Here is a 23,721-nt window from a genome sequence, read left to right as displayed (position 1 = left end):
TATCTTTAGTTTTTCTCGCCTTTTGCATGAAAGGGCTTGAAAGTTTCACTACTTTTGCTCAGAAATGAGTCACTTCCATTCCTCCACCCCTCTTAGGAGCTCATATAAAGCACATTACTCAGCAGGGGGTGATAGTGACTAGTATCTTCCTCGGGCAGTAAAACAAAAATAATTTCATTATTGTCATCACCACTGTGAGCGCCACTCCAGCACCCATACTAAACCTATGGAACATTTGGGGCACAGCATTGGGCACCACCAGAGCGCCACTCCAGCACTCATGCTAAACTTATGGAACATTTGGGGCACAGCATTGGGCACCACCAGAGCGCCACTCCAGCACCCATGCTAAACTTATGGAACATTTGGGGCACAGCATTGGGCACCATCAGAGCGCCATTCCAGCACCCATGCTAAACTTATGGAACGCTTTGGGGCACAGCATTGGGCATCATCAGGAGTGCCACTCCAGCACCCAAGCTAAACTTATGGAACATTTGGGGCACAGCATTGGGCACCATCAGAGCTCCACTCCAGCACCCATGCTAAGCTTATGGAATATTTGGGGCACAGCATTGGGCACCATCAGAGCACCACTCCAGCACCCATGCTAAACTTATGGAACATTTGGGGCACAGCATTGGGCACCATCAGAGCGCCACTCCAGCACCCATGCTAAACTTATGGAACATTTGGGGCACAGCATTGGGCACCATCAAAGCGCCATTCCAGCACCCATGCTAAACTTATGGAACGCTTTGGGGCACAGCATTGGGCATCATCAGGAGTGCCACTCCAGCACCCATGCTAAACTTATAGAACATTTTAGGCACAGCATTGGGCACCATCAGAGCGCCACTCCAGCACCCATGCTAAACTTATGGAACATTTGGGGCACAGCATTGGGCACCATCAAAGCGCCATTCCAGCACCCATGCTAAACTTATGGAGCGCTTTGGGGCACAGCATTGCGCATCATCAGTAACTCCTTTCCAGCAATTATACTTTCCAGTAACTATTCTTCTCCTATAAAAGGTTGCAATATGCACAAACAAGAAACACTTCTTGATATAACCAAAGAGTCCACCATATGCAATCTGCAACATATACCCAAACTTTCTCCAGGATGCCTTACCTGTATGGTTTCCTGGCCTCTGTTCTTGTCAGGGCCCCAACCAGGATGGACATTTCACCCTGATAATGGACACCACTGCCCGACCTCACATAGGTCTAAAGCTAATAGGTGCTGCAATGACACTCCTATTTGCATCCGGACAATGGAAAAATACCCCAAAATATATATCCAGTGATCTAACCTGAGGGAGAATTGAAAAAGTAAACCTGATATTTTGACATGCAACGTTAACAACTAACGATATTAGATATTATGCTTTTAGTCATTTGTGGATGAGATTGAATTTGAACGTGATTATCTTCTTTTGCTGCTTTTTTTCCTGGGTCCATGGAAGGTCAAATATTATCTATGAGGGAACCCAGAAGTAAGTGTTTAAACTTCCTTAGCATTACATAATTCCCACTAAAATGACCGAACTGCTGAGGTAATATACCCCAGGTTTCATCCTTGCTATCCGTACAAAAGAAACTGTCCCTAGCTAGGACAGGGGCTGCAAAAGGTCCCCAGAAAATTATTTGCTGCTTGGACCCCACTGATTATGAGTAACCTGAGGGGGAACACAGCAGCAAATGCTCAGTTCTCTTGCAGCGCCTCCAGAGGAGTAATGAAGCATTACATCTTGTGTTGAAATCAAGCATTGCAAGCTGTAATAGCAGCGCAGCTGTGGCAAAAGTTTACAATTCTATTATATCTACAAACAGAGCTCCTACTGGAATTAGAAGACGACTCAATGATTTAGAATTTGCTAGTGATTTTGCTTCGTTTAGGGGGTATACAGTGTTTTCTGAAATGTTGGATGTAACATGATCTACGGTGTCAGCATCTCTGGTGTCGCATAGTCGGCTGGGTATGCCGTTACTAACCATACATCAGTTTTCACATTTCTCCGTTACACAAACCTGCCACTCACAGGAAGTAAGATCCCGATATACTGCACAATGTCTACAAAATATCCAAAATTCCTGAAGAATCCACTATTGTCCTTTACTGCATGCCCCCCTATTACACAGCTGGACCCTATTAGACATTATACCCCCTTCCTAAATGTATCCACTCGGCCACTACTGTACAGGTGGCTCCCACCTCCCCTCCACCTGCACATTAGCAATTTGAGGAAGGGGGTTGTCTCCAGCCCCCTTCTGGATAGCTAAGCCCCTCTGTGGGTGTATCTAAATCTATGCAGCTGAGAATGGACTGCAGAGTCCCAGAATTGCTCTGCAGAGAAGGATGTGATGCTGGACTTGGGGTCTCTGCTTCTCACCACAGAAAATGTAAGGACTGTACCCCCATTACCACTATATTAAAGTATAAGGACCACTAGACTTTTGAGATACATCCTTATGAAAGGGTTAGCTAGATGTACAAAATTGCAATCGAGGGGGTACTGAACCCTATGCTTTTTTGAGGTGCTGCATAATAAGGGGTATAGAAAAACAGATACATCTGGAATGGAGAATAGAGCAAAGTCAGAGAATACTATAGAAAGGACCATATAGCTGTGGATATTACATGAACCTGATGCTTGACCAGTGAAGAAGGGCAGAAGTTGAATGCATTTTACCACAAGGAATAAAGACTATGGACATGGCCAGGGGGCACTGCCAGCTGGCACCACTGCTATTCCTTATTGTGCTGGGCTGCGTTGCTTCCTTGGAGCCCGAAGACACTTGGGATGCAGGATCTGGGCAAATGGCAGGTAAGAAATTATAATAAGGATCAGAAACATGTTCTATGTGGTGACTTTTCTAGAGGTCGTGATGTTATTTGCTGGAGGGCGATGGCATATTGGGCGTATTAAGCATTATTTTTATTAACCTTTGCAAAGTGTTGAACTAATGTAATATCTTCTGGGAAAGAATAGTCACCCTGACTGATGACATTCCCACACACAGACAGATCCAAGACATACCGTATGCTGTGAGGGGCAGGTAAGGATTTCAGGTTACAATCATCCATTGAAAATCATAAAGAAAGGTTATCCCAAAACATTGTGAAAGTCTACATGCAAAAAATCCCAAATAGCTATTGTAAATGGCTCAGGATTCTAAAGGTACAAATTTTTTAAAAGATTATTATGGACTATGCCGATCAGGTTTCAAGTGTCACTATACCCCAAGTGTCAGTGCGTCCTTATCCTGCACCCCAAGTATCAGTGCGTTCTGGTCCTGTACCCCAAATGTCAGTGCGTTTTTGTCCTGTATCCCAAGTGTCATTGCGTCCTTATCCTGTACCCCAAGTGTCAGTGTGTCCTTATCCTGTACCCCAAGTGTCAGTGCGTCCTTATCCTGTACCCCAAGTGTCAGTGCATCCTTATCTTGTACCCCAAGTGTCAGTGCTTTGTTGTCCTGTACCCCAAGTGTCAGTGCGTTTTTATCTTGAACCCCAAGTGTCAGTCATTTGTCCTGTACCTCAAGTGTCAGTTTCAGCATCATTTTCCTGTACCACAAGTGTCATCGCCATTATATTCTACCCCAATTGTCAGTGTCATTACCCTATACCCCAAGTGTCAGTGTCATTATCTTGTACCCCAAGTGTCAGCGCCATCCTCCTGTAGCCCAAGTGTCAGCGTCATCCTCCTGTAGCCCAAGTGTCAGCGTCATCCTCCTGTACCCCAAGTGTTAGTGTCATTATCCTGTACCCCAAGTGTCATCCTCCTGTACCCCAAGTGTCATCCTCCTGCACCCCAAGTGTCAGTGTCATTATCCTGTACCCCAAGTGTCAGCATCATCCTGTACCCCAAGTGGCAGTATCATTATACTGTACCCCAAGTGTCAGCATCATCCTGTACCCCACGTGTCAGTATCATTATCCTGTACCCCAAGTGTCAGCATCATCATCCTGTACCCCAAGTGTCAGCATCATTATCCTGTACCCCGAGTGCCAGTGTCAATATCTTGTACCCCAAGTGTCAGCATCATTATCCTGTACCCCAAGTGTCATTATCCTGTACCCTGAGTGCCAGTGTCATTATCCTGTACCCTGAGTGCCAGTGTCATTATCTTGTACCCCAAGTGCCAGTGTCATTATCCTGTACCCCGAGTGCCAGTGTCATTATCCTGTACCCCGAGTGTCAGTGTCATTATCCTGTACCCCGAGTGCCAGTGTCATTATCCTGTACCCCGAGTGTCAGTGTCATTATCCTGTATTCCGAGTGCCATTATCCTGTACCCCAATTGTCATTATCCTGTACCCTGAGTGTCAGTGTCATTATCCTGTACCCTGAGTGTCAGTGTCATTAACCTGTACCCCAACTGTCAGTGTCATTATCCTGTACCCCAAGTGTCAGCGTCATTATCCTGTACCCCAAGTGTCAGCATCATTATCCTCCACCCCACGTATACATGTGTCATTGTTTTATAATCTCAAAATATAAACATCCTAAAAATATTGTTAGTTTTTTTGCCTTACAATATCTAATGATACAATTTTCTGTGTTGTGATCAGTGAATTGTGTCCTCAATTTCTACTCCCCCATGCTAATGTCATGACATGTTCTGCTCAGCATCATATCACATTTCTTCTCCCTGTACATGAGGGTTCCAGATACCATCTACGACATAATGAACAGAGCATTTGTTTAAAGGGACTTGAGCATCAAATATAGGACAGTTCCTAATAAGAACTTTAGCGACACATCCGAAGAAAAACTGATGGATTTATAAATCAGTTCCCATTTGATCATTTCTTGCAAACATTTCCTCAAGGATAATAATAATATTTACAGAGCAATAGTTTAATGTGCTGCAGTTTAAACTACAGCAAGTAACATATGATGGGCACGATACCGCTTTAGAGCTAAAAAGTTCAAAGGGGAATTTGTCCAGATTGGTCATTAAGGGGGGGAGGGAACAGTTCTTCTATCCATACAAAAGTTGTAAAACAATTCTAGCAAGTACTTTGGTGAAACAGATAGGGTCACCAAGGAAAACCTCGGCAGATGCTAGGTTTACTAGGCTAGGGCACCAATGGCAGTATGGGTAAATATTTGCTACACTTGTCATTGCCCAAGTGACCACAGCCACCCAAAGGTGCCATTCACTGAACTGAAGACAATCAGAATATTAATATACTTGGCTTTAACACTCAGAATTGGACTGAGGTGCAACATTTATCACCCCACTCCAGCGTACCCATATCTACCCTATTCTGCCTAGTCCTGTCCTGATGCCTATAAATTAGTAACGGCAAATTAAACATTTAGGCCATGCAGCAACATAGTAGACCTCTTAGTAATAGAAGAGGCATTGTTAACCGTTTTCCCAAATTCACCATTCAGTGGGTTGGATGGCAAATTTCCAATTTTTTTTCATGTTTTCGCAAAGATCCCTTTTCAATACAAAACAATGTAGTACTTAATTAAGACCTGCAGATGGCGTTATCTCTTTGAAGGCAAAGCCAGATCCACAACATTTCAGGACAATGCCGGTTGTAACCTGGGTGAAAAATACACATGTTTTACATTAAAAAATCAACACTGTGTTCTAGTTTATGTCTAAAAAATTAAGAGATATGTCTTATATAAATTGTGCGCTACTTCACATGTACACAATGCAAGGGTGGTGCCTTCTACTGTGATTAGCAGCCTAGTGTCAGGGGACCCTGGAACCAGTTTAAGGATTTCTTATTTCTTTAGTCTATAAAATAAACCATAACATGTCCCTGGGCTCAGATACGCAATCTACGGATTTAATTTCCTTATTTATAGATTTAAGGTAAGATTAGGCCAAGTGGTGACTTCATTCTTTTTCTCGCAGAGTTTTTGGTTTGGTCAGATGGATGCAGAGCAGACTGCGCGGTCCTTACAGCACAAAGAAGAGAATGTGTTCATTGTAAAAGGACAGAAAAACATAACTGCTTACTTTCAGAAATAGCGCCACTCTTGAGTATAGGCTGTGTCTAATATTGCAACTCATCTCTGTTCAAATTGTGGGAATAAGGACACAACGTGATTGGGGAATTTATTTCTGTCGCTTTTGAATGGAGGGGCTCCTAAGCTAAAATCCTTCCCTTAACACAGTAATGGTGCTTGCTGGCAAATACCACTAGGGGGAGCCAACTTAAAACATATTTTTTACATAGTTGTATCTGGTAAATCTAGTGAGCTCCCCCTAGTGGTGGCTGCAGGCAGTCTGAATTTTAGCATTAAAATGGGTTTTCATATCACTTACCCCTTATCCACAGAATAGATAAGTATCTGATCATTGGGGTCTCACTGCTGGACCCCCATTGATCTTGAGAATGGGCATCCAGTTGCTCCTGTACAAACATGCATGCTACGACTGTCAGTCCAGTAGACTTTCAATGGAGAATTAGTGTGCATGATTGACTCTATTCAAACAGGAGACTTTGGGTCCCCCTTTTTTTGTGATTGGTGGGGGTCCCAAGTTTGAAGGGAAACAGCTATGTATGAAAGATGCAGTTGCAACCTCTATAAAGCACGGTGGACATTAACCGTAGTGGGACTCATATGATTCCTGTGTACGTTCTTGATTAAATGCACTTTTCTGAGCTTTTCAGCCATTACTATGAAAAGGCAAAGCTTTTTATTTGGTTACATTGTTACCACCCTCAACAATTCTCTGCATCTTAAAAGGAATGTCAGCAGGTTTTTGCTGTTATCTGAGAGCAGCATAATGTAGGGGCAGAAACCCTGATTCCAGCGATGTGTAACAAACTGGGCTCCTTGCTGTCATTTTGATACAGTCATAGTTTTCTCTGCCGCAGATCTAGCAGAGCTCGGAATGTTGAGCCCTGTATAACCCCGCCCATACCACTGATTGGTAGCTTTCTGTCAGTGGTGTAGGCGGGGTTACACACAGTAGTTGACTAGGAGGCATGAGACACCTAGTCCTGTAGTGATAATCTCCTGAGGCTAAAACATTGATTGTATTGACACAATAACACAGGCTAGCAAGTGACATTGCTGGAATCAGGATCTCTGCCCCTATATTATGCTGCTCTCAGAATAAATAGCAAAAACCTGCTGACAGATTTCCTTTAAGTATTGCAGAAATACAGAGCAACCTACATAAACTACTATGACTAGTTTTACAGAAGCTTGGTTAAAAGCATAAGATCAGGACAATGCAATTCTGAAAATCCTCTTTTACATCTGGTCAGCTGATATAATAATATAATGTAGCACTTCGTTATTAAAAAAAAAAAAATGGACAGTTCTTATTTTATGGGGTTAAATGTGCACATTCCCCTCCAGACATATATTTTTAGCTACAGGCTTGCACTGATTTGGGCCGGTGCCCAGCGCTGCTTGCTTGGGTAAGCATGAAGTGTTTTGGTTTGCAATCAAAGTAAAACAAATGACATGTAAATCCATAGGCCCAGGGGATCCCTGCGCTGCATCGGGAGGACTGAATTATGAGACTGGGCCCGCCAGGTTGCTTGGAAACGTCGCAACAGTCTCACAACTGGGTGCCGATTTCCAAGATTGAGTCAACAGGTAAAGGCCGTCAAGCTGCGATCTTGGGAACCAACCAAAAATATCTGTCAGGCTGTAACAAAACCTGGATTCATGGATAATGTTTGACTGATTTCATACGAACACCTTCCAAAACATAAATATCTGGCGATGGGGGTGTCTGTTTTATCTCTCGTCGTTATGGAAGAGCTTGTGAACTCAGCAGGAAGACAAAAGACTATACACAATGAAATATGGGGAGCTGGAAGACACTAATGAGAATTTAATGCCATGTTTAGCTAAACAGTGGAGGTTCTCCGCTTTAGAAAATTTAGGGTCTTTTGCCAAAAAGCAGATCGCAAGAAGTGTCCCTCCTCTGGGATCCCCAGTGATCAGCTATTATCTGTAGAAAAACTTGCCATTCATTTTTACTCTTTTAGCTACAGCACCCCCATAGGGGAAAATAAGCATTACACATTGAAATCAGTGCACTGCAGGACAGGTCCTCCAGAGCAAGAGGCACTCTTTGCGGCTGCTCTGCACTCAGAATAAAAGATGATGATCCTTCTATATTAAATTCCTAATGTGAATGAAATTGGTTTTCTAAAAAGGACAACACTTTAAGAGCGGTGTTCACTTCTAGAAAAGGGAATGCGTATTTCTAGGGTATGCCGCTAATTTCTGATTAGTAGAGGATTGACTTCTAGGAATGGGGCTAGCTGTGCAGGGACCTGCAACTAGGCCCTATACACTTAAATGGACAGGTGCCCTGCTCAGCTAGTTGCTGGGACGCTGCTGTGGACAGCAAACCTAAGAAGTATGTTATACAAGAACCCGACTATTGAAAATTCCCTAATGAGTAATTACTATGGATTATATGTACTATTAGACTATAAGGAATTCATGGATAGTGTCGCCCATCTATTAGCCAGGGTAGAGCAACTACAAAAACTAATGACATACACTGTAAACGGACACTGTAATACCAAACTTCCCCTCTAGTGGCCGCTACAGGAGAGATGTGCAGTCTCCGGTACCTTCCTCCCATAAGACCAGGTTCAGACGGCCGCAGCTTGTGCACTTGATTGGCTCTGCGTGCTCGTCTGCATCACAGACAAGTACCACAGCAGCCGTTCATTGCATGCATATTTTATAGACAGAAAACGAACCAAAGTAGTGCATACTGCAATTTTTTTTCACGCATGACCATCGGTTTGCATAGAAAATCAGCCGTGTGCACTGGAATACTGGCTATAATGGGTCCCTGTGCGGTCACAAATGGGCAGCACACAGACCAATTATATGCTCTATAGACACACACATGATGAAATGCATACACCAAATATTTTCTATTATGTGGTACCAAATGTATTTGTGATACTAATGTACCAATCTACAATGAAGATTGCCTACTCTGGGGGACCCAGAATGTCTGTACATTACATCAACAGTCATATTATTTTAATATTAACTTTGCAATGCCTCATTTCTCCTGATGGGGACACTGCATGGAAATTGAACATTTGCTGTCAGTATCTCAGATCACTGTTAAAGAAGCACTCCTCCTCCCATGAAAATTTGTATCCTCTTAGTATATTACAAAAATCTGATTATATAGCACTGTGTACTTACAATTGCTCATTTTGCCTTTCTACCCAGTAAATTCTTCTCTTTTCTCTGCTCTTTGTAGAAACAGGAAGTCTTGTCCCTGCATTTATCATTCCCCTCTTCAACTCCTGACCCAGCCGCTCCCCCACCCCTGCCACTGACTTCTGCAGTGACTGATGACTCATACAGGGAAAATTGACCTCCTGTTTCTACATAGGAGGATTCAGATAGTCAGTTTTTAATCACGTGAAGTCATAGACCTAATGGAAAACAGAAGAATTATCTGGGTAGAAAGGCAAAACGAGCAATTGTAAGTAGACAGTGCTATATAATGTGATGGCTGCAATATATTAAGATTTTCATGGGATGGCTTCAAGCATTGACACTCCCTGTCATCAGAGTACAATTAGAAGACCCTTCTAAGAAATATAATTAGTCCAACGCAATCTCATTAAAGAAGAATTGTCACAACATAAATATGTACTCTTTTTACCTGGTGTAAATGCCGCTGTTCTCCGGAATCTGGCAATATTTTTTTTTTTTTTCTGAGCCTCTCCATTCCAGAGATTTGACTCCTCCTTCCCTGCATGTAAAAAATACAGACCATAGTAACTAAAACAGCCTGTTAAACCTTTGATACTACTCGAGATAGTTGATGGGCTGTTTAATAGTACCAACGATCGCAATTTTCCTGGATTAATTCTTAAAAGGGTAAAGGAAGATCTATTTTGGGAGGTTCTCTCCAATAGATTTAATGTCAAAGGTTAACTCTCCCTTTAAGGGCATCTATGAAAGTTTAGATAAAATGTCATCATTGATCGTCTCTATCCTAAATGTGAAATAAGGCGAATACAAGACCCACTAGAGGACATTGCGGATTGATTCAGTATGTTTATTTTTGGGTCCCTCCTGCCAGGACTTGTCTTCACTTTAACAATTACCCGTGTTGGGATAAAGCTGAATTTTGTAACGTTCTGTCTGAGGTTTATTTATTCAGACCATGTGTGATATTTCATTCCCTGTTGGCTTTCATTGGCTTGTTTGGTTTCCAAAGAAGATAGATGAAAAAGACTCCCTCTTCCCCCACCATCCCCGGTCAACAAGGTCTATTTACATTAATGCACATGTTCTTGTAGAGGTCTATGCACATTAATAATGAGACATCGCACCGAGGACAATAGGCGGAACACAGGTCCTGGATGCAATTTTAAAAATCTTTACTCAGAAAGTGGACACATTTTTTAATAACGTGAACCTGACAGGTGATACATGCTGCCGATCCATGGGCAGCATGTATCGGGCATTTGATTCTGAAACACTGAGACATTTCAGACAAGAGAATACTTTAGAAGCCGCCGTAAACCAAGCCATGCTTGAGACTAGTCAGCTGGGTCCCAGGTGTTGTCACAACTCTATTGTCGGGTATCCCGGAGCCAGAGGCTCCTAACCTGTCCCAAATGCTAGGGGCGCCCTAGCTGGCCCTGTTCCCCGGATTACTTCTGAAGGTGAAAACGCCTGGGCCACGTACCTTGTATGAGCTCCTCAATCCTCCCTCAGTCTGTTCACTTCCCCGCCCTCACTCAGGGAAGTAGTAGTGTATAGCAGTACACAAACCAGACTAGCAAGGTAATACAAACCGGGCTAAAGGAAAATACCAATCATACAAATTTTTGCACACAAACAACAGAGGTTAACACCGGGAAGTGGAGGATGGGAAACAAACCAAAATAGGAGAATAGGATTAACACGCAACCTAAACCACACAACAGTCTAAGCTGAAATCCACCAAACGCCTTCTCAAATAACCACTCTCTACCACACTCCTAGAACCATGGAGCATAAACTAGCTCTGGCAATGATAGCCTGCCAAAGCCCATTATATATTGGAGTGGGGAGTGGCTAATACTGGACAGCTGAGATCCTAAAAGAAGGTAAGCTTTCAGGAGCTCACAACTGAGCAGATTAACCCCTGCACTACTAAAAGAAACATGTACCGTTTACCGCTTCTAATGCGTGCAGGAGTGGGATGAATCAGAGGCTGTGGTCTTCAGGCTCCTCTCTGTCGCTGTATAACTGTGACAGGTGTCTTCTCCTTGCTTGCTGCCCTAGATGGATAGGTCTCTGCCTATGTGTGTGTATAGGGATAGACCAGTCACACAAGGGCCACATGCATGGAGAAGGCACTGTGACCCTCCTGTCCAACAAGTCTCCAGCACAGCTTGGTCTGCAGGCTGCTGTAGGCCTACAGCCCACAAGACATCCAAGTCCTGGCATAGACAGGGAAATTATGTCAATGCAGTGGCCGGTCTGCTCTTTGCACTTGGGAAAACACTCAAATCAGGCAAGTATAAACATTTTTTTGTGAGGAGTGGCACTATTACTTTTGAAGGAGCAGTCAAGGCATTGATTGTTTTGAGGGGGCCCACTGGGCATTGTTTGTTTTAAGGTGGCGCTCAGAGGGCATTATTTGTTTTAAGGTGTCCCTCAGGGGGGCATTCTTATTTTAAGGTGTCGCTGAGGGCATTTGCTTTAAGGGGGCATTTGGAGGTCATTATTTGTTTTAAAGGAGCATTCAGGGGTCATTATTACTGTTTTGGGGGGAAAAATACTTGCCTCACCTTTGGGCACTGGCAATCCACACTACGCCACTGATGCACTCATACTTGCCAAAACTCCCATATCATATGGGAGGCTCACAGTAAAAGGGAAGACCTTGAAGAGGAATTGGCAAATATCCCACATGCTAACTTAGCCTCCAGTAAAACCTCACAGAAATGAGCATCTCTGCAAGGTTTTTCTGTCGCTGGAATGCTCCATCGTTAAACAGAGCCACGGTGTCCAATTGTACTTTCAATAGCGCATGGCTTTAAAAGGAGGGTGGTCAATCGAAAAAAAATTGGTTATCTCCCAAAGAGTCCAGCATTTGACATGTATTCACATACAGTATGTTATAGATAATGATACCCAGGGGGTAACTATAGTGGGTGCAGGGGTCTCAAACACACATGAGCCCTGAAGATTACTGAAGCCTAGAGGGGCCCATAAGAGAAGACCCACAATAGTTGGGAACCTTGTTGGAGATCTGGGGTCCCCTGACCACTATTCTGTAGGCTGAGGTGGCCGGTGCCGGCTGCATCCAGGTGGATGCTGAATGGAGAGGTGGCCATGAGGCTAAGACCCCAAAGTAACAAGGAGTCGTTGGTAAAATTGGTGCATTCCCTTGACTCACAGATAACCAAGTCGCAGCCAACTTTGTAAAAAATCTCCAAATAGGAGAGTTATGACACAGACTCAACTATAACGACACAATATTAACAATTTAGCATAGTAACGTCCCAAAACATCCCCTTTTTTGGACCACCTTTTGGCCTAGGAGTCCTGGGAAATCTGGCACCGCTCACAACTATGATCAAAGTGCATGGAAGTTATATAAACAGGCGAGGAAGAGGTGGGACCCCCACCTAACAGATCTAATGATATCTTACCATTGACTTTGGGGGATTCCCAGATTAGCGGAGTGTGCAGACCTATTCTTGTAATGATGGCATTAGCAATACCCCCAAAATCTCAGTTATAAGGCGATGGAGCACATAGTTCGCCATTTGGATCTGTGGCACAGCAAAGATAAGCCACAACACAGAAGTGAACAGAACCAAATTTTCAATGTTGTGATTTCCTTTTCTTACATTTCATGGGACAACGCCGACCTGGTCAAAATAAGCAAAACTATCAAATCTGCCCTTGTTTCCCTTTCCCCTAGCAACCAGAAATACAAGACAGCGGTGAGAAACAGAAAAGTGGGCTCTGATTGGCTGTTGTGAAGCAATAAGAGTATATGATTGGGTGACATCAGTGGAGGGGGCGGGGCTTCAGTAAGCGGTGAGGAGACGACGTCCTGAGGTAAAACAGGAGCGCGGCCATGACATGAGAAGAAGTGACACAAAACTGGAGCAATTCTGAGGTAAAAAATGTCCGAAAATGAGAGGAGATAAGGAACCACAAAACAGGGCCCCTATATCCACAAATATATAATAATATATGTATAAATAGCTATATGCTGAATATGCTGTATTCTACTATAGTCAGTTATGTAACATTACATTAGTCATTTCCTGTTACTACATTAGTCAAAATAAAATCGGGCCACTGTGGCTTTTATCTAATGTGTATGGGGGTCCTTACTCCTGCGGACCCAGTCTTGATGAATTAGCTACTATGATTACTATAGGGCACTATGAGAGGACTTTGTAGGGGGCTACTGCGCACCAGGGGCTTGTTATGGGGCCTTTGTCATTATGTTACTAACAATAATAATCATTTTATTTCTTTAGCGCCAACATATTCGGCAGCACTGTACAATAAGCGAGGACATTACAGAGTAACACGCAGCTCAGCAGTTACAGGAGGAGTGAGGGTCCTGCTCACAATCTATAAGGAAATAGGGGGGACGCAATAGGTAGAATGCGCTCGTCATGTGCGGTCCGGCCAGCAGTATAATAAATAGGGCAATTCATATAAAGCTGCATGATCCGGTCACCAGCTACAGCTACACCAAGTGCAGTTACCATGTGCTATTGGGGGGCATGGAGGACGTGGAGACAGGTGAGTAGGAGGAGCAGAGTCTGAGGAAAATGTAGAAAGAGAGAACAGGTAAGAGTTAGATTAGTGAGGTGATCGGCCTGTCTACAGAGATGTGTTTTTAAAGCATGCTTAAAAATGTGGGAGCTCGGTATTAGTCGGATCATCCAGGGTAGTGCATTCCAGAAAACTGGCGCAGCACGAAAGAAGTCTTGGAAATGGAAGTGGGAGGTTCAGATTATGAAGGATGTTAGTCTTAGATTAGCTGCAGACCGAAGAGAACAGGTAGGGTGATAGAGGCGAGGAAAGAGATGTAGGGTGGTGCAGAACTGTGGAGCGCTTTGTGGGTGAGAGAGATAACTTTATATTGGACTATGTAGCGGATAGGCAATGACTGGCACAAGGTGGCGGCATCGGTAAAGCGACTGGACAGAAATAAGACAGTTACTAAAGATATAGTGTTACTTGGGTTTGGCAAGAATTGTGATAACTGTATTAAAAAATGTAATAAACACATAAAATGAAATTACTTTCTACTTTAGAGAAGTATTCCTGTTGGAAAAATTTATCACCTATCCATAGGATAGATGATAACTTCTAGATTGGTGGGTTCTAAATGCTGAGACCTCCCGCGATCCCCAGAATATGGCACCCTGCTAATAATGGAGCTGCAGTGTGCACAATTCACCTCCACTCTATTCTTTACGGTAGAGAATACATGGAGTTGCGGGAAAGTCTGCGCTCCTTCTTAAAGTGCCTCGTTTTGGCAATAGGTAGGGCTCCCTGCAGTCTAGAAATTAACTATCCGATCCTTTGGCTGATGATAATTTCTTCCAATCTCCTCCTATCACTTTATCCAACAAGAACTGTCTGATAAAAGAGAACAGTTGATAATACACTAAATAAGGTTTGTAACGTCCAGTGAAAGAGTTGCATTGAATCATTTAATAGCTACCTCGGCACCTCTTTGGAAAAGTCTCCAGTTAGACGGAGCTTCTTACATAAGGATTTAGACAACTAGGATTGAGTTCAGTGGGACTTGTATGAATTTGTGATATAAAGGGCGCCTCCTAGTGGTGACAGCAGGCGGAAATAGTTTCTAATTTATTTTTATGGCTACTATATTGATATATCATACACATAAATTTGGGCTTATTTTGAATAAAGTGAAATTATAAATACACTTTATTCCTCTCCTGCCATATAGCTCTATCACTATTACCAATTAGTGATTTCTCATTAGAAACATCTTGGAATTTCCTTCTTTGACAACGCAATTTCCTTTATCCATCTTAAACTACCCTGTCGTGTGCCAAAAAGTCCGCTTTCACATAATGAAGAGCGTGTCTTTCTTAATAAGCCCCAGTCATGATAATTTCCTCCCCCGCTTATGTCAACAGGTTTGACAGGAAATGAGTTTATGAGGCAACAGAAAATTTTTTTGGAAGAGAGCTTATAATTGACGTGGTGTAAAAGTGGAGCATGTCGGAGATCGGTGTAATCCTCATCATCGCCAGCTCAGTGCAGACATTTCACATTTAGAATTTAATGGGATCTATTTAAAGCAATTAGCAAGTGGCAAAATACTGTAAAAGAGCCAAGTGAAACAGAGATTAATAGATTCGTATTGACGCAAGGCCCATTGTGTGTATTGACTTTCACGGCAATAAATTAAACTGTAATTCGCTTCTTTGCATTAGTTAATTTTAACTAAACTGGGAATTGGAGGCTCCCTTGCATCCATGTAGACCCCCCATAGTCTCCGTTTAATATTTCATTATGTATGAAAAAAATGAAAATGGTAAAAAAGCCTGATTGGTAGTATGTAAAATCAACATGCTCAGCAGTGGAAAGCAGCTGGGGCCCATAGACCACGACTGCTACCAGGCGGATCTGGTGTTCATTCTCCTGACACGTATATTCAACCTTCTGCCTGAATCTACGTCTATAGCCAAAAGAAGATCACATTTTCACTGCAAATTGCAAAAATGCTGAATTAGTGCTAACCCCTACAGCACACTGTTACATCTGAATATCTCAAATCTCGTGTAGTGACTTCTTAGCACTCCTTGTAGATAGTTATGCCGCAGTCTAATTTTTTTTCTTATTTCTGTTTTCAGTCAGCGACTAGTAATGTTTCTTGCTTGAATATAGATAAAGGAAACTGTACAAGTCAATACTTTTCAAGTTACATAGTTTACTACAATTTCTTTCCTTTCCTGATACATTCGTAACACAATGTATTCGTGCTGGAAAACATCATTTTAGCTTAAAGAAGCACTCCTCCTCCCATAAAAGTTGTTTTCTTCTTAATATATTGCAGTCATCACATTATATAGCACTGTGCACTTACAGTTGCTCATTTTGCCTTTCTACTCAGCTAATTCTTCTCTTTTCTCTGCTGTATGTAGAAACAGGAAGTCTCTTTTCCCTGCAAAAAATCATTCCCCTCCTCAACTCATGGCCCAGCTGCTCTCTTTTGCCCTGATGTAGAATTGTAGTTTCAACACTGCCTCATACAAGGAAAATTGACTTTCTCTTTCTACATAGAGCTTAGACGGATTCAGCTGTCAGTTTTTAATCACTTGATATCATAGACCTAATGGAAAACAAAAGAATTATCTGAGTAGAAAGGCAAAATGAGCAACTGTAAGTGCACAGTGCTATATAATACAATGACTGCAATATATTGAGTGCTTCTTTAAAGAAGATTTTGTATAGGATTTTCCAGTTAGTCTACATTCACAATGCTTTTTGCAGTGTCTGATTCACTGGCCGACAGATAGAAAAGGGCCCCTGTGCAAGAACAATATATGGGCACTTTGTAGCTCATCATAATGCACAATTCCACCTGTTTTGGAGGTGGAAATGGGCCCCCTTACCTCTTGGGCCCTTGTGCGGCTGCACCACTGGTATATGCGCCCCTGGTCTGATTACCTTGTCCACTGCAGATGCACCCAGCACACACATGCGATGCATCTATCGGCTTCCCAGATACCTGACATTGGGCCAGCATAAATCAGTATACTTTTTTCTTTTTTTACAGTCATATTGCACTCAAAGATCCGTGAACTTTACTTAGATGTTCCTCCAATGTTATATGGGGTTGTTTCCCTGGATATATTATGCACCAATGGAAACCAATGCAAACGTAGTGCTCATTACCCGTGCCACCAAACTCATGTTTGCATAAGACCTAAGTTTTCATTCAGAAATGACCAACATCCTCTGTGATGAATCTTGTAATTGGAGATATTATCATTTTACATAGCCGTATGCTGTGTTGCTGAGATCCTTGGGGATTGCATACACCTCATTTTAGGGTGACTTAGATATAAAACACTAACTAAATGCAGGTTGAACCAGACCAAAACCAATATTGTGTTAAAGCTGATTCATTCAGCATGTGCAGCGCTTAGTGGATGAGATAGGTGATGGAAACTGTGCCCTGGTTGTGTCAGAGGACAGGGGAAGAGACGGCGAGCTGCCAGCTGCCATCATTAAACACCAGAGCCCCCTCCCACCTTAATGAGCCCTTATTCAGCAATGGAGTAGATTGGAAGCGGCAGATATGGAAAAGACTGTGCTAATGCCTAGCAGGGAGGGGCTGGTGTTATGACAGCTGAGGGGGGAAACTATCCAACAACCCAACAAACTTCTATATTATCTCCTAATATATGGGTGTAATAAATCTACAGGAAGGGCTGGAATAGGCATGAGATGACTTCATCCTGTGTTCAGAGGTACTGGTGGCAATGTGTAATGGAATAGTCTAATTTATCTGGAGGAGAGTTAGATATTTCACATAAGATGATAGTTTAGTATCATTATTTGGCCTTATTGGAGTGTGTAATTTTTTGATAGTTTGCTACAATGTATCTGAAATAAAATTAAATGTAACTTTGCAAACAGTCATGAAAAAAATCTACCATTTCATGCCTGCAGCTCCTGTGCAGACTTAAATGTCACCATAGTTACAGACTATAATGATACCCTTTAGTATAGTCTGACCCTGTAGTTATACTCCCTTCCCTTTCTTTCACATGGCTCCTACTTTTTGCCATACATCAACAAGAAGCAAGTTCTTGATGGGAGTAACACATAAATGATCAGACGACACAGGTATGTTTGTAGTCTGTAACCATGGAGATACAGAAAGCCTACACAGGAGCTGTATACAGATTAAAGTTGCTTCATTTTTGCTTTAGATTCAGTAAATCTACATGAAATTAATGATTGCAACAACAACAAAAAAAACCTATTGCAATCATACTTGAATAGTTAACCATGTGTATGGGCAAGTCTCGTATCAGTCAGTCTTCTTGGTACTGTATATTAGTGAACCAGATTAAGCTTTACCTTTCACTCAAAGTAAAAAATGACCAGCCTGATGACTGATAGATAAAAGTTGGTAGATTTGATTAAGTGTTGGGAGCCTTACAGGGTAGGTTTTGCTGAGAGCTCTAGTTTTTCAATAGTGGAGAGCTTTAACCTAGGGACCAATTATGTAGACCTATTGAAAAGCATGTGTTTATTAAAAGATGAAAAGTATAAGAAACAAAATTAAAACAAATAAATACTTAGCAGTGTAATCTGAATGCATTAACTATTATAATCTGAATGTATAAAATATTAGTGGGTGTCTCATTAAAGAATGAAAGCCTGTCCAAAATGCAGATGTTATTTTAAACATTGCACGCCTAGAGTCCAAAGCTCCTAAATATATATTTGAGTCACAGAACATTTGTGAATGAAGCAAAGCATACCGTTTATACTTCCAACCTAATTCCTTTGCATTGGCACCAAGTCCAAGACTTACGTTTATTCCATTTCTGGGGCTACTCTGGGTGGAATTGTTAACAATGACTTACCATCATCATTTCTCCACAGATTGACGTCAGTCTCGTTCCATATGTCTCAGTCTCCTCCAGTCTAATAACTGTCCGATGGCAGATAAATTTAGGAACTTATTTTCGACTGATAAAAGTTAAGTGAACACCCATCTTTTAACGCTACTTAACAGAACTCTAACCAATCTAACACATCTTTATGGCGATCAGAGCTCTACTTACTGGATACAGAGGGTCTAAATCCCACAAGTTAGAAGGTAAATTTCTATTTGCCTACAACCACCACTAGAGGGAGCCCATGAGCTTACTGCATATTGTGTTATTATTCTGCTCAGTGTATGAATAGTATGCAGATAGCTCCCCCTAGTGGTGGCTGCAGGCAGTTGAACTTTGGGGTGGGTATTTTTTTTAAAACTATTCATTCTAGTTTTCTGGCATAAAAGGTCACAAATTTTAGCACAAACCGTATTTGTAGTAACATTTGCTCTTTTTAGTTGTTAGTCATGAAAAAAAGTGGTCTGGTTAGGATTAGGTAGAAGAGGGTGGCGCTATGGTTACTCCACAAAAATCAAAATAAATTTGAGTGCTACTGTATGCCTACTCAAAATCGGCATATATGTACCATAATTTTATGGTTAATGGAATGCCAAAGATGCATCAAATTTTGTACAAAACATGCTCCTAGTAATATATTTGGCACATCTTTCTCCACTGCGTTGTAATACTGGAGTATAAAACGCTGTAATTGGGAACTCCAATTACCAATACTAATACCTTAACATAACTTTATAAAACTAGTGTTTTATTTTATAGCTGAGGTGCCCAAAAGTCTCCGAGGGCTGGGTGTGACAGCACCTTTTATAGCTGTTCCCCTGCTCCACCTACTCAGCACCACACTTGGGACATAGCACAACATTCATCAGTGCAGCACTGGATAGTCGGGTGGAGTATGAGCACACACTTCAGCTAATATTAAGTTCGGCTAATATTGTACTGAAAATGCTATGGAAATTTTCTCAAATGTTAAGTTCTCCTGAGAAAGGAAGGTCTGCACCATTTATTATTACTGCACGTTATATGGCTCCAATGGGGGGCACAAAAACCAGCATGTCAGAGCTGGAAACAGCCTGTGTGTTGGATCAATTTAAAATTGGAATTTTTTTACAGAATGTTCTCTATATTAAAAAAAAGGATTTGATTCCCTTAAATTATCCTGCAATTTTTGTGGAAAAACATTTTTCTTATTTTTTTTTTTACACTTTCACTTATGATGTATTGTAATACTCCTCATCACTCAGGGGAACGCACTATATTTGTGTCTATAGGAAGTAAAGAGAAGGGAGGACTATACTACTCATTGCAAAATTATTTTTAGTTACTCTAGGTCAGATCCAAAGTTGGGCTGGGACTTGTAGTCGTAATACCGTAGCTAAGATGCGGCCATATTATGGCCAATGTGTAAACTACCAGTGTTATTGCACATTTTTATGCACTGCAGCACTGATACTGTTTGCAGGAAATTTTATAGACTGCTTCTATATTTCTTAACCTGGATGATCTAGTACAACCTGAACAATAAAACACAGAACAACTTCTTGTTGGGTGGAAAGATGGCCACAGCTTTATTATTTATTTATTTTAAACCATACCACAATTATTTGACCCAACTTTTATTCGAAAATCCAACATGCCAGTCACTGTACTACAGTGAGCATGTGATCTCAAGGGCCAAAATTTTCGGCCAAGGGAGGAGGTCGAAAAACCTCTTAGACCCTCCGACCACCGCCGCCCAACAAGGACAAAGATTTTTCAACTCCCTCTTTTAAGCCGGATAACAAAATGTCATTTCCGATAGCATTCAATTTAACGCAGTCGGCCAGCAAAAGGTCTTTATTGTCGCCTTCTAGCATGCAACATTGAATCTGCACACCTCCTGTCGAACACACAACACGGGACACCCTCATGTTAAGTTATGTCCGAGCCCTCTCCAGGCCTGCTAGATCCTGGGCTCCTCTCCAAACCCGCCGAGGAACTGCCTACCTTGAACCACACTAAAATGCATTTCTGCATAAACAGCTTTCTAAACCTGGTACAATCTGATTTTATCAAACTGATAAATTCTGCCAATTTTATTTTTTCCAAATTATTACCATTGGCGTGTGGCATTTGAGACCACCGCAAACCTCTATGACCTTCCCAATGAAAAACAATATCTATTTTGTCCTGAAAGACACATGCTCGCTCGTCTCTCTGCCCAATATATATATAGGAGTGTCCAATGATCCAGATAAGAGGAGTTGTTGTGTCTGATATGATAAAACCAGAACAATCACATAACTATTTTTAAAAAACATCCGATTTACAACAAATCTGGTCTCACATATGTAAGGAAGCATGAGGACTTCCACCTGCCCAACTTCTTTATCACCTGCTCGCCTATCCCTAAAGCATTAGCTTCCATGGCTGCACCAATCTGAAAGGAGTGTGTCCCAAACTGTGATGCATCCATGCCCACCTGTCTCAAGCATGACTTGAAAATGGCTTTAAACTGATATGACTGATAACGACTTGTACCGGGCAAAATGAGCCGCCTAAAGCTTTTATTGTGAGCCAGAACCCTTTTCTTTCTTGATCTATCTTTTACCTGCATACGCAGATGTTCAAACACCCTTGTCGTATGATAACATCTAGTGATGATCGAGTATGCCTTATTAACCCTTTCGGCGAGCACACTCGGGTGCTCGCTGAGTATTTTGGCGTGCTCAGCGTTTCACCAGGCTATCTTTGCATGTGTCACAGCAGTTTAACAGCTGTGACACTTGCAGGCGCAGCGACAATGAATGGAACGCCGAGCACGCCAAAATACCCGGCGAGCACCCGAGCGTGCTCGCCGATAGGGTTAATGAAGCATACTCAATCATCACTAATAACATTGGCTATTGTCAAAACAACAATACCCCTTGCACTCGGGGTTACCAGCTCGCCAAAGCGCAAAGCCGCAAAAAAGGCCGCTGAAAAAAGGCACGACTCAAGCGAACAACTCCTAGACTACTAATGAGCCATGTCAATAAAACAAAAGACACCGGATGCCTCTTGTCTTGCGATTGCTTCTCTTTCTTCCAACCTTTCAAAATCTGCCTAACAATAAATTCCTTTGTTACATCTCTGAAACCCCGCATTTTTAACATAAAAGCTATGCCCGTCAATCTTTTATGTACACTAGCTCCCGACAGTCCTCTTTTTCTCCAAACATCCATCAATGATAGTGTAACTTCTAAATGAACCAGATCACTTGCAGGAAAGCTGTCCCAAGCCGACATCAACTAATAGTTCCATGCTGTCATGTGACTCGGCCAAGTAGATCTAGCTACCGATGTCTCAACTAATTGCGCCAGCTCTACTCTACAATGATCCACAAGTGGTCCGGGCAGATAAGACCTGTTCCTCCGCCCATGGATGTAGTTCCCTGAAACGATCCATCTGCGAACGAGACAAAGCATCCGCAACTTTATTTGTCTACTCCCAGCACATGTTGAGCTATAAACTAGACATTCAGCTGGAGGCACCAAAGCACTAAATGCTGAAGCAGAGCTAACACCGGCAGTGAAGAAGATGATAATGAATTACCTGCATTGACAACTGATAAATTATCAGACCAAAAACAAATTTGTCTATTCACTAAGGTGTTACCCCAAATCTCAATTGCCACGATAATGAAAAACAACTCTTGCAAAGTCAAATTATTTATGAAAGGTAAATCATGCCACGCAAGTGTCCAGTCCGACCTACACCACTGCGAACCGAGAACTGCACCAAAACTGAAATGACCTGACGTGTCTGTGAATAATTGCAAGTCAACATTCGTAACTTCAGCTTCTTACACACATTAGTTTCCCATCAAACGTGTGTAAAAAATGTTGCCATGCTAACAGATCTTCCTTGATCGCTCAAGAAATTCTCACAAAAAATGATTGGGTCTCTCTATGCCTCTCGTTGCCAATGACAGACGTCTGAAAAAAACGCGCCCAATAGGAATTATCCTACAGGCAAAAAACAGCAGACCTAAAAGGGATTGAACCTGTTTTAGCTTGACTTTCCTAGCCACTACAAACTGATCAATGAGAGATGTCAACTTCACTAACTTTTCTTCTGGCAAACGAAAAACCATTGATTCTCTATCTAGCTCAATACCTAAAAAGAAAAGCTTTGTAACCGGACCTTCTGTCTTTTCTTCACCAATCGGTACCCCTATCCTATCCATTAAACGGCGGAAAACGTGCAACATGTAAGCACATGTATTATCGTTTGCCAGGCCTATGAAGAGGAAATCGTCCAAATAGTGTATGACTGATGGGATGCCCGACTCAAACCGTACCATCCATTCCAGAAATGACGAGAACACTTCAAAGTAGTAGCATGAGATATGGGCAAACATATATCCACGAAGTAACGATCATCCAAACTGCAATCCAGGCCCCTTTCATAGGAAAGCGCTGAGCAAGAATATAGGCCATATTGGAAAACCTCTGGATCCAATTACCAAAAGTTTTTGTCACCTCCGCGGACATGTGAATCCCTAAAAGAGCAATCCCGCAAAACATTGTAACCCTAAATGCAAAATTGGCGCTAACATCTGGCTGCCCAGGCGGAATCAAGTACTCCCCTGTTGGACCCATACTCAATGGATAGCCATCCCTTTGTTCCAATTTTGCTAAAAAATATTTTAACATATCGACAAAATTATCGCCTTTATTTAATTGACTATAATCAACTGCCGTGAGCCATGTCCCACTGTAGATCGACTCATCCCCAGCGGGCGTCTCAGATGGTCCAGCTCCTGCCCCGGGCTGAGGTGGTAACATGGGTCCTTCCTGGATTATCCCAGTGGGTCCTGGAATTGCTCTTGGTCGAATGTTGTCTTGCGTATCATGTGACTCCTGACGGCTGTCTTTGCAGTCTTTTCTTGTTTGGCGTCACTCATCATGGTACCAACTCAGCTCCTAATGTCGACTGTTTCCTTTAGGACAGAGATAGGAAAGAGGGGGAGTCTCTTCCCACCCTCATCCTATATACCCCTTCATGACCCTCCCTCTTTCCCCATAAACCAATTAACTTCCCAGGCTACCAAATTTCAA

The 23,721-nt window shown here is 42.2% G+C and overlaps 1 protein-coding gene across 1 annotated transcript in view; it reads left to right on the top strand.

Moving 5' to 3' along the window:
• The first annotated feature begins 2,332 nt into the window (after positions 1 to 2,332).
• Positions 2,333 to 23,721, top strand: part of LOC141154405 (uncharacterized) — a 368,179-nt gene continuing 346,790 nt past the window's right edge. The window contains exon 1 of the mRNA XM_073640289.1: positions 2,333 to 2,831. Coding sequence (XP_073496390.1) covers positions 2,714 to 2,831 — 118 coding nt within the window. The 5' untranslated portion in view covers positions 2,333 to 2,713. The remainder of the gene's footprint in view (positions 2,832 to 23,721) is intronic.

This window comes from Phyllobates terribilis, unplaced genomic scaffold (genome assembly GCF_046119375.1).
Source record: "Phyllobates terribilis strain yellow unplaced genomic scaffold, ASM4611937v1 Scaffold_7__3_contigs__length_470593459, whole genome shotgun sequence".
NCBI lineage: Eukaryota > Metazoa > Chordata > Amphibia > Anura > Dendrobatidae > Phyllobates > Phyllobates terribilis.
This window is presented reverse-complemented; position numbering and strand designations above follow the sequence as displayed.